Here is a 16,157-nt window from a genome sequence, read left to right as displayed (position 1 = left end):
AAGGTCGTATTAGATAAAAATCAATATCATATTTCATGACCGACTTCGTCCCGGCCACATGGGTACCTTGCTTGGTGCTGTTTGTTTCCCTAAGAGACGAAACAATCCGTTAGTTTATGACACTTTAGGCCTTTCCCTAGCCCCTTTAGCTTCTTCATTCCTAGATTTAGGGCTCGAGAATTGTTCATCCCCCCAGAGAAGTTGCCTACAGTGATTCTGAAATCGACCAGCTAGCTGCACGCACTTGTCAACCTTCACACGATTTCAGATTAGCCGTGATTCACACATAGGAATCACGTGAAATATTCTACGCCTGTGGCTACCTGCCTATGGGATCTCGACTACTTCTTTCCTTCCAACTCATCCTTTGTCTTTAATCTACAGTGGCTCACTTTTACAGCAAGGCTCTCCTCGTCGGCCCTGATAATCTTTCCCCGACACTATGCCGTGTCGACCGGCCGCCATCAAGGAGGCGAGACCTACAATGCGACTCAAGAATCAAGATGGCACATACAAAGAAACACAAGAAGCCGACGTTTTCGGTGCCAGTGGCGGGAAGCTGGAAGACCTTTTGGATGACGAAAGATGGCTTTATACAGAGTCTCGACGCAAGACCCAGGCATACCCACTCTCAGACCTTTTCGCTCGTACAGTCTTCAATCCAAACAATTCGAAGACGAGGGTTAACCACGCCATTTGGAATCCTGGACCATACAGCCCTAGATATTCGACGACCAGCACCAGGAGCCCGACATCTCCCCACATGGCATTCAAGCTCGTTGCAAGGGCATGCAATGTGAACGAGGGAGAGACAGGTCAAGACATGAAAGACGTCAGAGAACACGTGGGCATGGGCTCTTCGACAAGAACGACAATCAATACTGATATCGAGGGTATATACGTCGGCATTTGTGCTGTAGACTGTCTGCCAGTCTTATTGTGCAAAGACGTAGATCGGGATTCAAAGATCACGAATACTGACAGCCTAGATGCTTTCACTCTCTTGAATGTGGATAATGACACCAACGACGGTGGCAAAAGCATCATCTGGCTGGAGAACATGCTAATTCCAGGCAACATTGCACATGCCAAGTCCGCATTGAACAACGAACTCCATGGTGAAACGAAACGGCGATTCTTGGAGATCATGAAGCGAGAGAACAAACTTTTGCAAGAGGATCTGAATCCTGCAGGTGTCGCAAAAACACTTCCTTCCAACGAGTCTGAAGTGCGAAAGCCAGCACTATGTCGACCTATTCACGTTGGTCAAGACTACGACAAGCTTCATTTCAGAATGCGGTGGCCGCCAATGGCCGCATTGGAATTCCCTCCTGGAATGATCAAGGCAATGGAGACATTTCTGTCTGCTCATCCATTTGACAACGTGCCATTGAACATAGCACTTGCTGCGACGATTATATATCTCGATCTTGAGGATGAATCTTGGCCCAGCGAAGCGTTTGTAACCCGTCAGGTTCCTATACATGCTCCCCGTCTCGGTCGGTTCATACTGTACTTCTCTCACATGCTGAGATATGTAGAGATCAAGCACCTCACAGAATTCATCCACCCAGCGCGTTTCGCAACCAAGCATTACTACACGGACACTGTTGGTAGTAGTGATAGCAGGATCAGTACCGCTTTGATTAGTGCCAAGGAAATGCGAAAATGGTACTCGCAAGTCAAATCTCGATATCCGCAACTTTCGAAGACTCACAGATTCACTTTGATTCCTGCTTCCATGCCAGGTACTCACATGGTATTTCCACAAGATTGCTCAAGCGCAGAACCTCCGTCACTGGATCTCTCCAGAGTCTGCTGCTTGAACGATATTCGAACTCTTGGACTCCCAAGTTATCATAATATTGATCCGAAACGTGAATCGTTCCGCTACATTGCTGGTCCGCATTGGCTCTTTTCAAGAAACCTGAAACCACCCACACATTCGATGTACGATTTCTTTGCAGAAGACTATTGGAAGCCAAAGCCAAACACCCGCTTCATGGTCTTGACTGGCCAGGCAAAACAAATCGACGTCTTATTTCCTGACATTACCTCCGACTACTATACCGACAACAAGGACATCACGGCGTTTGTTGAGCGACGCTTCGGTGTCGTGACCGAACGTCCAGCGAAGCGGCCAAGGATCTCCGCACCAACATTGGGTGCGGCTGCTAAGGTCAAAATTGAGACACTGATGGCAAGCGCCCCAGCCTTGTCGCGAGACTGGGATGCCTTAACTGTCTGCTTGGAAAACGATGAACCAAGTATGCAAGAGGTCAGGCAGTTACTCTCCAAAGTACATCCATTCATTGCCAGCGCGGAGGTACTACATGCAAACGCGAGTGAGGGTAAGGGCAGCCTGGAAGACGTCTTGAGGATTGTGCACAGAGCCGTCGGCCTTAACCCACAGCTTGCGCTGATCAGACACGAGAAGAATTGGACGTCGCAGAAGACTGTGTTTTCTCAATTTGGCCAGTCGGTAGAGCAAGCTATGGAGGACATCGGTGTACTCAGACCCGTCAAGAATGGTCTTAGATACGCGCTTCCCTACATCGAAATCTTGGAAAAGTCTTCATTAATCCAAGACCAAATCAAGATCTACAATAAGATCGAGCAACTATTGAAGGACGATACTGAAAAGGCTTGAGGGGATCTCCCCATCAAAAGGACACGGATAATTTTTGGTTGGAGGGAGGGACGGACGGATTTGGTCGATGATCTGAGGCATTGTATGATGGCTCATTTTTTACTATAGGCCAAAAGGCCTACGATTCTACTCTAAAGTAGCCTAAACTAATTCATTAATTTTTGTCTCTAATGCTTTCAGTGGCTAAGCGTTATGATCGCCCGAGGCCGTCATTGTGCAATGTGCATTTGTTAAGTTCGATTGTCTATTCTTTTAATCGCTTTTGTCTAAATCTAAATCTATGTTTATGGTCTAATTCCCAGGCCCTCTTACGTTCCATGTCCTACCGTGACTCCATCTGACTCTCTTCATCTGATGGAATGTCATGCCCAGGGTGGGAAAGAATACCCTTGTCTTGAGGCTCATGCTCATCATCTACATCCGCCAAGTACATCCACCAGAAATACACACCGCAGCACAAACTACCGCCAAGAATGTTACCAAACAAAGCAGGAATCATGCCTATGTTGGTTAGTTAGAGTGCTTGCTAAAAGGATTGGTGGAGTGAACTAACCCTTCCAGATATACAGGCCGATGGTCAAACCAGGTGTGCCCATCCAGATACCCAGTGGTATGAAGAACATGTTTGCAACGACGTGGTCGAAACCAAGAGCAACAAAGGCAAAGACGGGAATCCACATGCCAATGACTTTTGATGTTAGGTCTTTAGCTTGTACGCCGAGGAAACAAGCTAGACAAACGAGCCAGTTACATCCAATGGCTCGGATGAAGATTTGGTGGGCTTCGGGGGTGATTTGTTTTTTTGTTGTATAGGCGATGATTTCTTCTCTGTATGCTTCTCCATCCAAGATGCCTCCATCTACAGAGGCGATTAGTGACGGGTTGCGAGTAGTGCTTCTGAGGTTGTACTTACAGCCAACAATGATTGCCATGACAAAGAGACAACCACTGAGGTTTCCAAAGAAGCATAGGAACCAGTGCAACAACATCCTCCACACTGATAATCTTCCATTGAGGACAGCAACAAAGGTGAACTAACCCCAACATTAGTCAACCACGATGCATATTTGCTAGTCAAGTAACATACCAAATTTGTCGAAGTAAATAGATCAGCACCCGTCAATATGACCGTCACCAAACCCAACGGAAACACCATGGCTCCAATAATCTTGATCAAGCCCGGTGCATTCTCCTGGTACCACGGCGCCGTCAAAACGGTCAATGAAACAGCACATCCGAAAGAAAGAATACATCCTCCAGAAATTCCAGATAAAAAGACTTTGTCAGGTCTCGATCTTCCCTTTTTTACACCAGCCCTGCAGATGAGCTCTGCTGTTTCAGCTGGTGAATAGGCCGCTGGGCTAGACACATCAATTGTCATTTTGTGCATTGTGACTGAACTGTTAAAAGACAAAATCTAAAAATACAGGGCATTTTCTCCCTTATTAAACAGAGGACAGAGTAAAATTATCATCTTGGCATCTCGGCGTTGTACCGTTTCAAGCTTTCCGATCCCACCATTCCGAGCAAAGTCCGTCCGTCAAAGTTCCACTGTACTAACTAAAAGCCAAGCTTTAGCTGCTAGACTCGACTCTCTTATCTCTGGGCGGTCTCGTCCTCCCAAAAGGTGATAGTACCAAATTGGCGTTTATGGGATGGAAGAGCAATGTGACTCTGAGAAAAAGGCGGTTGGTTGGGCGTGCAGATGAGGCTCAGCGGGAATCCTTTTAGTGGTTAATCATGGAAGTTCTAACTCATATTACTTTTGAGAGGTTGAGAACATTGTCTGCGGTCGTCTCTGGATGAACAATAAGCTTGTTTCCCCATCCCTTCATTTCCCACATTTCTCACCCACTTCTCCACTGCCGATCACGGGTCGTGTAAAATTATGCTTAATAGCTCAAAGATAAGAAACAAGGAGAGCAGTGGGTAGAGAGGTTAAGCTTAAGCCAGGGTTTAATCGTGGGCGCGCAATATGATGGGCTGGACCGGACTGCAGGTTTTTTACTGCGGAGCCTCATCGGAGACACGGAGAAGAGATACGAAAACAGGATGAGACAGTCTAGAATTAGATCCTGTTTCGGTCACCAGCAGGTATTTTGCTTGACTAGGCGGGGACGGCACTCTAGAGTCGGGCAATATCGGCATTGGAATAGGATGGTGACCCCATACTCTATGGATCGTATATGACGCATAAACTCATACTGAATTTCATCTATTTATCTTCCTTTACTTGAATGCTGTGTTTTAATATACCGGTTCACACCTCCGATGTTCCGTGAAACGTGGTTTGAGCAGAACAATCATGGTTCACATGCTCAGTGTCTATCCATGTTACCACAGTTCGGGACTATTTTATTTATTTGAATCTTGAGGTACTTGTAGCTTGGTTTTTAATCAGACTGGCATCATTCGCTATTCAGCAATCGTCTTATCATTCGGAGACTGGCTCGATAGGACGGGTCTGGTTGGGCTCCAAGGTAGCCGTTACTTGTTGATCTTCCGTTCTTCCGGTCTTCGGGCACAGATCCGTTCTCCCGTGCTTATAGTAATTGTGTTGAGTTATTATTTGAAACCGCAGATTCAATCATTTGCCTGATATCACTTCTGATCCTCAAGGCACATATATCGGCAATGCCTTTTGCCGATCTTATCCTTGCTTTAATGAGCTGGATTTTCCAGACATGAGCTTTACCGCAAGCGGGACCGGCCAAGCAAATGTGTCTGTTGGATCATCTGTCACTTCTCCCGTCGTTACAACGTCGATGACTGCCACGGCAGTGTACCCTCCGATGGCGGTGAAAACATGCCACCTGATATCTGTCAGTCTTTTCCCAAACCAGTACTAGCCATTTAACGTACCATCCATGCAGTTCGAGCAAGAAAGCAAAAGGTAGACCAATCGTATGCCGAGCACTGGTTAGATAACGGCAAGCGAATTCATCGATCAGCCAAATAACATAACCAAAGACAAAAGATCCTACAGATATTAGTTCAATCATGTGAAATTAGTTTGATTCTACTACTCACCAAGGCCAAGAGTGGCAATGTTCTGAAACTTTTTCATGGTGACGGGGTTCTTCACCTGTTGGGGAATGACTTTCAATACTCGAGTAGCAATAATGTAGACCCCCAAACCGAAAGTGGTAGCGTGCAAGATAAATTCATCCATCACCATGTGCGTCACCATGACGGTAGTGAAGAGTATCGAGAGAATGATACCAATCAGTCGAGTCTTTTCTGGTGAAGCTTTGAAGGTAAGGAGACGATAAATGAGAGGCGTAGTGAGCAAATGCATTGACAGCTCATCAGCTAGAAAAGGTCAGTATAGAGACCAACAGCTGGATGAGATTTACCTACACATCTGGGTGTGGTACTTCAACGTCATGTGATAGCCAGCTGAACAAATTCCAACCCCCATGAGTCCACAGTATGAGATCAACCGGGGACCCGTGGGGAACTTGGGGGAGGTCAACAAACCATATAGTCCATATGCCACTAAAATAGATCTTCAGTTCCAGATCACCAGCCAATGAACAAGATACTAGACCAACCATATGTGAGACTACTGATAGTATTGATGAATTCTGCGATATATCGAGTGATTGTATAATCCTATTTTGAAAATGACACGTCAACTTGAGTTGATAGACATATTATGCGATATTTACCTCTTCACAGAAACTAATTCAGTTAGTAATTGCTCCCCTACTATGACGGTATAGACTTACTTTAGATAAGAGGTCTGAGGACCCCAGAATGGCTCAACCATGACTGCAATGCCGGATTGCGTATGTTTTTGTTTCTTCTGTATCTGTAATTCTGCCTTCCGAAAAGATGTAAATTCCAGGCGGTGAAGTGTAGCAGAACCACAAAGATACCTCGGAACCTACGGGATGACGTTGTGTCGTACAAAGCATTGATGTATTGGTCTTGGAATGTCCTGATATTAACCAATTATTTGATGCAATATTCATTCATGGGGGATATTTTGATTACAAATAAATCTGCAACTACACAGATCAACTCTGACATTCACTACGAAAGAACTAATTCTAGCAGTTAATGGCATTCGATAGTGCAACAATAATACTGATAAATTCGATGTGGAAGGATTTAACATTGCCATATGAGATATCATTTTACTTGATCCCTGACACGAGAACTAACTACAAGTATCAGAATGGCTGCGCGGCTCGCTTGGACGCAGTCTATAATCTGACTCAGCACTTTCACATAACAACGCAACGACATCACTCTTTCAACACAATCTTGACATCAAAAAGCCGCAAATATTACTCAAAATGTCCATCGTTCTTTTAAAACAATATCTTCCAATCTCTTTGGCGTGTCTTCTCTTCTACGGCAGCGCCTCACGCTTCACCCACGGCGCAACATCAACCACATCTTTCTACCAATATCAAAACGACCGCAGTCCCGACGACGGCTCAACCACATCCCGCATAATTCCCATTTGCGATCTTCTCATCGGTGCTGCTGTTCTGAGGCGGGGCTTGTCATCCAAGATTGCTACATGCTTTGTAGCTTCCACCATTGGCTCCGTCGCTGTTCAGCGTTTCTTGGCTGGCTTGGATTGTCGGGGAGATTTCCTTCAGGCTGTTTGGGCGACTGTCACGGCTGCTGTTGTTTGTATGAAATAATAGACGGGGATAGATTCTTCATTGGAAGCGTTTGATGGTTGTGGATAGTACATGGGAAAGGCATTCTATACTAGATTCTCCATCCAAGTTACCAGAACGAGATGCTTTTTGTAACTGATACCCCCCTGGATTTACCAAGCTTCACAGCCTTGTCGAACTCTTCACGAACCCAATCCACGTTCACCATGTGAACGCGCTGTAGCTTACTGAATTTGCGTTCCGGTCCAGCTTCCTCCAGCACCATCCTAATGGCTTTCGTAATGCGAGAGCAGGTCTGACTTTCGTTATACCGGCGTGGAAGTGGCGGGTCTGGGCGGTTGTGCATGTCATGACGTGCGAGCCAAGTGATATTTAGACCCGTTAGAGACGCTGGCAGTATGGAGACTAGAGAGTCTGGCGCGAATGAATCCACGTTTTGGGGGAGTGGAAGGAAGTATTCCAGGTCGATATAGATGTATTTGAGCCGGGGTTGACTTGATAAACAGCGGCTCAACAGATCTTTGTCATCAGACATGCAGATCCCTCGGAACCACAGACGGATTTTGGTCAAGCTTGTTGCCCAGGCCAAGATCAGCACCATAATCGCGTCTATGTAGCCCTGTCGGATGCGATTAATCCAGTCCTCATTGGACTCGGCAAGGTGCGGCAGAGTCCTTTTGGCTTCCTCTGCTAGCTCTTTCAAGATCTCTTCGTGTAATGATACACGGAACTGGATAAGTCTCTCACGTACCATTGGATCCGCGTACCAAAAATGGTTCGTAAATTGTAGCGATCTAATCTGAGAGCGATGCTGAGGGTACGTAAAAAGGTGTAGAACCAGTCGTTCAAACATTGTCGCACAGATACAGTTATCCCAATGGCGTGCAAGTAGAGGGAATGCGATCTCTCGAAGCCCCTTGTTTGTAAGAGTCAAGGACTTTAGGCATGAGTGGCCGTAACCGTCGTAGGAAGCGAAAAGCACAATATCGTGAAGGAGCTCGTTGGGGAGTTCTAGCAGGCGAGACATTTTGTGAGATGTCGAAAGTTGGCGATGGTCTGCGTTGTGACTTGTTGGTAAAAGGAAGAGGATAAACAAGCTGCTAGGCACACAGCCAATTTCTTTATAAACTACAAAAACACTTATTCTACTTAAGAGTTTGTTTATTTGTGGTCATCTTCTTTAGTAGAGTTTCTCAAATATATTAGACTTTTAACAAGATTTCTTTTGTATTTCCCTATCATGAATTGAAACATCCGATGATTTTACGCACGGTTTTCCACGGCGATAACTGACTTCGTCCTTTGAATGACCACGAAAAGTTAGGGTATGGGAAGGAATATCCCAAGATTTTAGTCTAAATAGTACGACATAATCTATACTATGAAGCATGGCGATCACTATATAACTTCTTTATGCCCTAACAGCTGCGTTTTGTCTTCAGTCTGTATCCCGAATACCTATGTCGCGCGGATCAAAAGACATGTCATCGTCAGACTCGGCTATAAAGTCATCTACTTGCTTGTTTAGTATATTTTCAAATCCAAGACTAACTTTTCTGTTGACCTTTAGGCAAAAAGAAGTAGCCTTACTCCACAGTCAACACCTTCTTCCTTCTGCACAACCTAAAACGCCACTGAAAAGTTCTCTACATGCACACCATTCGATTCCCCAATTTTCACAACCTTTTGCAACTCATCAGACCCCAAAAGGATCTCCGAAGCATCGAGGTATCTCAGGTTGCTGAATTTGTAACCTGGCCTAGCTTCGGGTAGTAACACCTTGAGGACTTCGACAATGCCCAACCAAATGTCAACTTCACCCGTACCTATGGCGATAGTTCCCAGACTACTACCCATTTCCACAGTGTACCAATTAATTGTTAGTTCCCTGATGGAAACTGGCAGCCTAGTAACGAGAAAGTCTGGCGTGATTGGGCCTTCGGGACTTGGGAGCAAATCCTTGACGTCGGCTGTGAGTGTATGAAGCTGGGAAAGACGTGCAGAGCAGCGATCCAACGGAATTTCATAACCCGAGAGGAACTGGGTATCATCCCAACGTACACCCCACTTGTGAAATTTTAGATAAACTTCTTTGATCGATCCAGCCTGGCGAAGAATGGCGTTTGACATTTGTCTCTTGCTGCCAAAGAAATTGGGCGAGTTGTTCAGGTCAAGATCCAGCACGCGCCGATGACATTCCATAATCCATTTCCCGTGATCTCAAAGTCTTTGAGGTACAGTTTCTCTATTTTCAAACCATCTTGTGGAATGATAGGAACTTCATCCCCGCTGACTTTAAGTCCCAATGTTTCGAGTGTGTTCAATTTCGGCAACTGAAAGACTGATGATGCTAGTTCCGTTTCGCCATAGCCATTCATCCTGGTTCGCATTCGCAGGTGCTGTACCTCAGATAGAGACAGGTCTTCGCTTTCCGTTGTGGAGATATTCTGGGCTGCCCAATTGATGAATTGCATCATCATGCCATTGGAATGCTCCATATCGTCATCCTCTCTGGTCGGAGATGGAAGGGCGAATTCCACTTCATCATCATCCGAATGATACACTTCGTCATCCGAAAGATACAGACCGTCGTCCTCTTGAGTGAATGGTGAAAGCGCGAATCCCACTTCGGTAACTCGAGTTGACCAGGCCAAAATCAAGGCAGCGATAGCATCTGCACAGCCGTTTCTAATACGATGACTCCATCTACTGGCAAGATTCGGCGGGAAAGTTCGTTCCGCTGCTTCGGCCAGCTCAGCTAGGGTCTCTGACCGTGGGCCCACCCGGGTCGCGATAGGGCTCCATGAAGGGACTCTTCCTACTGAATGCGGGGTACTCAGACTGTTGAATTCCAAGGTTCGTACAAGCGAGCGATGATGGGGATGCCTCAAGAGGTGCAGAGCTAGTAATGCAACTTCGGATTCGCATTCTCTTCGCCACTTCTAATGGCGAACGAGTAGAGGGAATGCAACTTCTTGGATTCGTTTGTTGACGACTACAACTTCCCGTAGGCATTCCTGATCACCACGGGTCGCAAGGAGGAGTATCTCCTCTAGCAGCTCGTTGGAAAGGTCTGTCAAAAGAACCATTGTTCGTTGCCATAGGGGACTAAAGGGAGATCGGACTAGACAAAGACTGGATGAAGACTAGATGAAAACCAGACGAAGACTGAATGAATATCGGACGAAAAGAATGACAATTTAGTTTATACTTGGATTATAAGCCGGTCTAGTCTTTTCATCAGTCACTAAATCAGTCAAGGTTTTTATATAACCCACCTGGCAACAGGTAGAGAAAGCCGACGACAAGAAATGACATTGACGACGCGGTTACAGTGGCGAGTAACGATTCAGGACTACATATATATCTGGCGGTCGGCACTCCTTTTACGACAAAACTGAATTGTCCGTATATAATGGCGATGAAGGAGAAAGTTGTTCAATTTCCAGGTTGCCGCTGCGAAGTGAAGCGCTTCTACCTGCCTAGCCAATCATCACGTGACATGGGCAACGACAATCAAGATGTCCGACTGTCTGCCCACCAAGCTACCTTAGTGTTTGGGCAAATAAGTCCAAAGAAAAGAGTGCATCTATTGTCCAAGATATCATGGGTATCTAGTTTGTTGATTCTTTATTGATTCCCATCTGAGGGGAAAAGATCAAAAATCCAAAAAGAAAGATCTGATGAGACTGGGACTCGAACCCAGGAGGATTGCTCCACCAGGAAATTGGTGTTAAGGTTAACCTTAACCTGGCGCCATAACCAACTCGGCCATCTCACCGAATTTTGATGTGAGACAGTTCACAACTAGTGTATACACACCCAGCTGCAATCTCGTCTTGTGAGTCTATCAATATTCATATCGCAGAAAGATCAAGTTTTTGGAAGGTCTTGATTTATTCCTGTGTTTCAACTATATTTCCGTATTCTGTTTGCTTAGACAATTATAAAGACATTCATTGCTTTGGATTCCACAATTAGTCTAGCACCATAATACCAAGCCCGACGCCGTCATCGTCAAAGTATAGGGTCATTTTTCGTGCCGTCACTTCGTGGAAGACTAATTCAACCTATTACCCATAAGCATAATAGTCGCTATAGGAAGAAGTGTAGGAAGTCGTAGCTTCACAAGAAACAGACTCGACCTCTTGTCCATAAACGCTGTATTCGCTGTAGGACGAGTAAGAGGGATTCAGGTCTTGGTAGAAGCTCGACTGATCATGCCCTTGTCTAGTAGCGTTATAGTGGCTAGAGGACAGATTGCGAGGCGTCTTATCTTCGTAGAAAACTGGCTCGATCTCTTGTCTGCCAGTGTAGTATTCACTATAGGACTTCTGAGAGGGAGCCAGGTCTTCGTAGAAGTAAAACTGATCATAGCGATCCCCAGAAGCATAACTTTGGCTAATGGGAACGCGAGACATTTTGTAAAGATGAATGTATGTGAAGATGTATCTATGAAAACATTAGCAACTGGTTATACTTATCGCGCACCCTAGGTCGTGAGCTACTCACAAGTAGAGATGTAAAGAGCAAAGCGGGGGTTTAACAGCTGCAAGAACACTTGACTGTAGAAAAATGACTCTGTAAATGTTAGCAAACAATCGGCTTGAATAGCCAGAGTGTAAATTACCAAGTAAAGTGATCAAGAGCGCAGTAGAAAGTGATAATACAGGTGAGGCTTGCAAGCAAGTTCTCACTGAGATGAGCTTTTTGTAGTATGTAAGAGAGAGAATAGCAGCAAGGGTCTTGTCTGTACCGCAGAAGATCTGTTTTCCTATATAGATCAAGGGTGATTAAGTTTGTTCTTTCTTAGAAATAATTTTTCGCCATACCTGGATAACAGTCTACGGAATGTAAAGCCAGGATGTAGGTTGAGCCAAGTTGAGTCATGTGGGAGAAAGGTTTATTCAACAAAATTTTGTACCGGAGTTAAGTCTGTGGTATTTCTGCCAGGGTCACTTCTCTGTTCACCAAGATGCAGAGTACTCGTATTACCAAGGTAAGAGTATGCATTCCACAGAGGTAAAACACTAAACGTTACCATATAAGGAGTTGTTGACCAAAAGGAAACAGATAAGTGCAAACCCGAGTAACATCAGATAGCACCCAAGAGTCCAGACTAGCTTCAAGATGAAAGGGAAAGTTGATGGGGGATCACGGCTCTTCTTGTAGAAATGCAGATACACAGAGTTTGAGAATTGTTACGTGTCATTATCAGCTATAGAGTTGGAAAGAAACTATGTAAGTTTGTGGTTTGTCGCCGGGCCCAGCCCCGTGGGAGTCAAAACTCTCAGTAGCCCTGATAAAGGTGGCAAAGGGTTGATATCTAACTCGGGGTTGCTGGAAAGTAGACAGATAAACAGCGGGCGTGGGTTCTGACTCACAATTTTCATTCTTTTGAGTTGTTGATGTGACGGAAGGTTCTATCATACTTTGTTATCTTGTGTTGCAGAGTACACGCGACTCTTGCTCGTGAATATAACTGCACAAGAGAAAGGGCCGAAGCCTTGTGAAAGGTCCAATGGGAAGTATAAATTAGAGCTTGAAAGAATATTCGTTGCTGTCTAGATGCATAGCCATGATTGGTGACTGGACTGTAGGGAGGCAGAACTATACGATAGGTACTTCCAGCCACTTCATTAATGTCACTAACCTTGCTGCCCGGATTCACCTAAATGAATGAATGATGAATGATGGAACATGTGCATGGAGACACCGCTTACTGGATCGCAGCAACATTGACCTCCTAAGTCTTGGGTTACAAAAATAAATAGCCCAAAGAGCACAATCTAAGTAGCATAAGATGACCTACTAATTTCGTCTCTTATGTTATTAGCGGCCAGCTTGTACTCAAGAATTAAATGCGATACACAATTCTCACAAATAAATGTTGTTCTCATTTATAATTATCTACCCTTTCTATCTACTTCTGCGCCCGTCGTTTGACCATAATATGGGTACCACTTGGTGGGTTATTCGCCTCTGTGATCCAGACATTAGGAGGCCTCTTGCCTTCGTACTCATCCGGAAACTTAATGTCATAGTTCTTCACAATATAGGCCAGAATCATCTTCATCTCAAAGTCAATCAGGAAGCGTCCAGGACACGCATGCTTTCCGTGTCCAAAGGTCAAGAACTCTGGAGACGTAGTAACAAAGGTTGCGGGGGGCGCCTTTTCACCGCGACTAGCAGCTTCTTCACGTATGCGGGAGAAGCGGAAGGGGTCGTACTTGAGACCGTCCTCGTAGAGTTCGTCGTCTGTCTGTGCTTGGAAACTATTAAAGGAAAGGAGAGTTCCTTTGGGGAGGTGATGGCCGTCCTGCGTCTTGAAGTCGTCGGTCATTACTTTGCGGAAGACGGCGCGTGTACCAAAAGTGCCGAGACGGATTGACTCCCTGGAAACGCTATCGGCGCGGGTCATGGATTGGATAGCGGCTTTTGTCCAGCCTTCTGTGTCGTCGGAGCCGAGAAGACGATCCATCTCGTCTCGCAGGACGGAAATGGTGTTGTACTCGGCATCGGAGCCAATGACATTTAGGAGCAGATGAACGACGTGGATCTGGGTGTTGTGAATAGCGCCAAAGTTCTGGGCGACAACACGTCGTGTCATGCTGTCCCAGTTTTCGGCCTCGTCTTGTCTTTCGCGGAGGGCATATTTGATCATCATTTGGAGCAGGTCCTGTGGCTCTGGCTCTTCGGGGTGGTTCTTGATCTTGTCGACGCGCTGCTTCAAGAGAGGAACAATCCATTTCTTGAGCTGCGACACTTTGCTGCCGACTAACCAGCCAAAGACGGTGCCTGTGAATGGTTTGAAGACTTGCGGCATACCTCCTGTCAGACCAGCATTCAAGATGAAGAGCTCATTTGTGTCGAGAGCATTCTGAAGGTACTCCTTGTTTCGGCCTACATTGTCAGCGATTTGCTGGGTCAATTGACGGGGGTCACATACAGAGTGGCAATCCGACGGTAAACCGACTGGCAGCTTGAGCGATGATCATCTTGATGGTTGGAGTAAGATCAATCTTCTTCCAGTTCTCCGTATCTGTGCCGAATTGCTCGTCAAAGACCTCGCGCAGCTCCTCCTTCATGGCGTTGGCGACAACTTCGATTGTACGGTTCATCTCAGTCTTGACAATCATTCCCTGCCAGGCATCCACGACGAATCTATTGTGACCGAGGGCCCAAGAGACTTGGTCAATCTCGGCAAAGGCTAGGCCCTGATCAAGAACCTCATCGGGCTGGTTTATGGTCCATTTCATCTGGTTCTGGGGAAGCAGGACTTCTATTCTGATGCCGAAGCCAGGAACAACGACTGCTTTGCCTTGTTTGAGGTACTGTCATGTGTTAGTATTATTTTTCCATTGACAAGCAGAGGAATATGTACTTTATGGTATGCTTCATAGTACATGGGTTGGCAATTAGTCAGGTACTGCCATCGCGTGCGCAGACTAAAGCGACGAGCGCCTTCAGGTTCTCTTATCAGCGGAATACTCGGGGGATAAGGCACACTGAGGAGCTTCTCAGTGATAAACAGGGAGATGAGCAAAATAGCAGCGACAGAGGCAATGCCCAGAGGACTTGTCAGAGTGGGCAGACGAGCCAGCAGCTCAGGCCCTAGGTCCATAACAGAGGCAGACATTGTGTGAAGGGATCCAATTGACAGGAAACCAGTCTTGCTTACGTCGAGAGCAGTGGGGAGGGGAGTTATATTTAATGCATAATACCGTTTCATCCACAAGCGCTTTAGCGTGATCCTTGGATCGCTAAACGGATGGACCATGTTTTGCCCCCCACAGATCCTTGCTTATGTCGGATTGTTTGGATGTGTTAGTGCTGATGGTTTTGTAAGTTATCGTCATGATAGGCTATGGCATATAATTAAGCGCTTGCGAAGGAGTGGTTGATATGTCTGAGGTACTCGTACGTAGATATGCCCGGGAGAGATGGCGACGGCACATGCGATGGCAAGGATTTAGACATATCGGGTAAGCATGAGGCCGGCATTGTTACTGTGACCGACTTGCAAGATACGATTACGAATATTCATTCAGGCTATCTTGAATGGTTCAGATACGTCCATGGTTAACAGAAATTAAAATACATACGTGACACTCATTCCATGTAGTCCATGAAGTTGCAGTAGCCTGTTGGTCGTGTCAATCACTGTTGGTTCTATCAACAAATTGACGAATGGAAATACACGGTATTAACCAGACCTGCAATTACGCAACAGCTCCAAACTATCAGAATGCTCAAAATCCACTATTTATTAAATGATCCAAAAACAGGCAGTATTAAAAATACAGAATGATACCCTCTCTCTGTTGTGAAGCCAGAATATCCAGTGTACAGGGTAATCATCCTCGCACGTCAAGTCCCCATCCCCACTACCAAAAAGCCAGGCTGTCCCTGAACATCCACCTCACTAATTTAAACTCTCCGCCCACCCACCAAAATCCTTCTCCATTCTCCGGCGAAAAAAAACTTCTCCAAGGAACGACACTTTTTTTGCTAATGAATATGACTCGCAGCTCCAACCTATTCTTTCAACAATTAAAGAGCCACGCCCGGTTAGCTCAATCGGTAGAGCGTGAGACTCTTACGAGTACGCGATCTCAAGGTTGCGGGTTCGACCCCCGCATCGGGCTGTTCCTATAAAGTACGATTGCAAACAAGCGATGGCATATTTTTTTTTTAGCCTTTCTGATCATTATTTTAAAGTTAAAGTGCTTCATTATTTTTTGTAACTTTTTTTCGGTTTGGTAAAAGTTACTGTGACCCCTCTGCCTGAAGTGCGGGGCCGACAAATACGGCGTTCCGTTCTAATTCTTATCAGCTGCTCTTTAATTCTGTTCCACCTCGTCATC

At 45.7% G+C, this 16,157-nt stretch overlaps 6 protein-coding genes and 2 non-coding genes across 8 annotated transcripts; 2 read left to right on the top strand and 6 right to left on the bottom strand.

The window, feature by feature from the left end:
- Window positions 1–1,948: 1,948 nt before the first annotated feature.
- On the top strand, window positions 1,949–2,650 carry FGSG_09190 (uncharacterized protein; the record flags this gene model as incomplete). The annotated part of the gene is made up of 1 exon (XM_011330287.1): window positions 1,949–2,650. One exon carries the CDS (start codon window positions 1,949–1,951, stop codon window positions 2,648–2,650), a length of 702 nt encoding a protein of 233 aa, XP_011328589.1.
- Window positions 2,651–2,972: 322 nt separating this feature from the next.
- FGSG_09191 (uncharacterized protein) lies at window positions 2,973–4,040 on the bottom strand (the record flags this gene model as incomplete). The annotated part of the gene is made up of 4 exons (XM_011330286.1): window positions 2,973–3,151; window positions 3,204–3,509; window positions 3,564–3,684; window positions 3,738–4,040. The coding sequence occupies 4 exons, from the start codon at window positions 4,038–4,040 to the stop codon at window positions 2,973–2,975; spliced, it is 909 nt and encodes a 302-aa protein (XP_011328588.1).
- Window positions 4,041–5,300: 1,260 nt separating this feature from the next.
- On the bottom strand, window positions 5,301–6,038 carry FGSG_09192 (uncharacterized protein; the record flags this gene model as incomplete). The annotated part of the gene is made up of 4 exons (XM_011330285.1): window positions 5,301–5,463; window positions 5,513–5,630; window positions 5,681–5,962; window positions 6,011–6,038. The coding sequence occupies 4 exons, from the start codon at window positions 6,036–6,038 to the stop codon at window positions 5,301–5,303; spliced, it is 591 nt and encodes a 196-aa protein (XP_011328587.1).
- A 2,690-nt stretch (window positions 6,039–8,728) lies between these two features.
- Window positions 8,729–10,379, bottom strand: FGSG_09193 (uncharacterized protein; the record flags this gene model as incomplete). The annotated part of the gene is made up of 6 exons (XM_011330284.1): window positions 8,729–8,802; window positions 8,843–8,854; window positions 8,949–9,276; window positions 9,352–9,509; window positions 9,548–10,232; window positions 10,290–10,379. The coding sequence occupies 6 exons, from the start codon at window positions 10,377–10,379 to the stop codon at window positions 8,729–8,731; spliced, it is 1,347 nt and encodes a 448-aa protein (XP_011328586.1).
- A 592-nt stretch (window positions 10,380–10,971) lies between these two features.
- On the bottom strand, window positions 10,972–11,071 carry FGSG_20725. Its single transcript has one exon. It is a non-coding gene; the product is annotated as a tRNA-Leu (tRNA).
- Window positions 11,072–11,267: 196 nt separating this feature from the next.
- On the bottom strand, window positions 11,268–11,711 carry FGSG_09194 (uncharacterized protein; the record flags this gene model as incomplete). The annotated part of the gene is made up of 2 exons (XM_011330283.1): window positions 11,268–11,360; window positions 11,427–11,711. 2 exons carry the CDS (start codon window positions 11,709–11,711, stop codon window positions 11,268–11,270), a joined length of 378 nt encoding a protein of 125 aa, XP_011328585.1.
- Window positions 11,712–13,213: 1,502 nt separating this feature from the next.
- Window positions 13,214–14,929, bottom strand: FGSG_09195 (uncharacterized protein; the record flags this gene model as incomplete). The annotated part of the gene is made up of 3 exons (XM_011330282.1): window positions 13,214–14,193; window positions 14,267–14,624; window positions 14,675–14,929. 3 exons carry the CDS (start codon window positions 14,927–14,929, stop codon window positions 13,214–13,216), a joined length of 1,593 nt encoding a protein of 530 aa, XP_011328584.1.
- A 926-nt stretch (window positions 14,930–15,855) lies between these two features.
- FGSG_20726 lies at window positions 15,856–15,938 on the top strand. The gene has a single exon. It is a non-coding gene; the product is annotated as a tRNA-Lys (tRNA).
- The last annotated feature ends 219 nt before the right edge of the window (window positions 15,939–16,157 follow it).

Source organism: Fusarium graminearum, chromosome 4, assembly GCF_000240135.3.
Source record: "Fusarium graminearum PH-1 chromosome 4, whole genome shotgun sequence".
NCBI lineage: Eukaryota > Fungi > Ascomycota > Sordariomycetes > Hypocreales > Nectriaceae > Fusarium > Fusarium graminearum.
The sequence above is the reverse complement of the archived record's forward strand: the minus strand, read 5'-3'. Positions and strand labels throughout refer to the sequence as shown.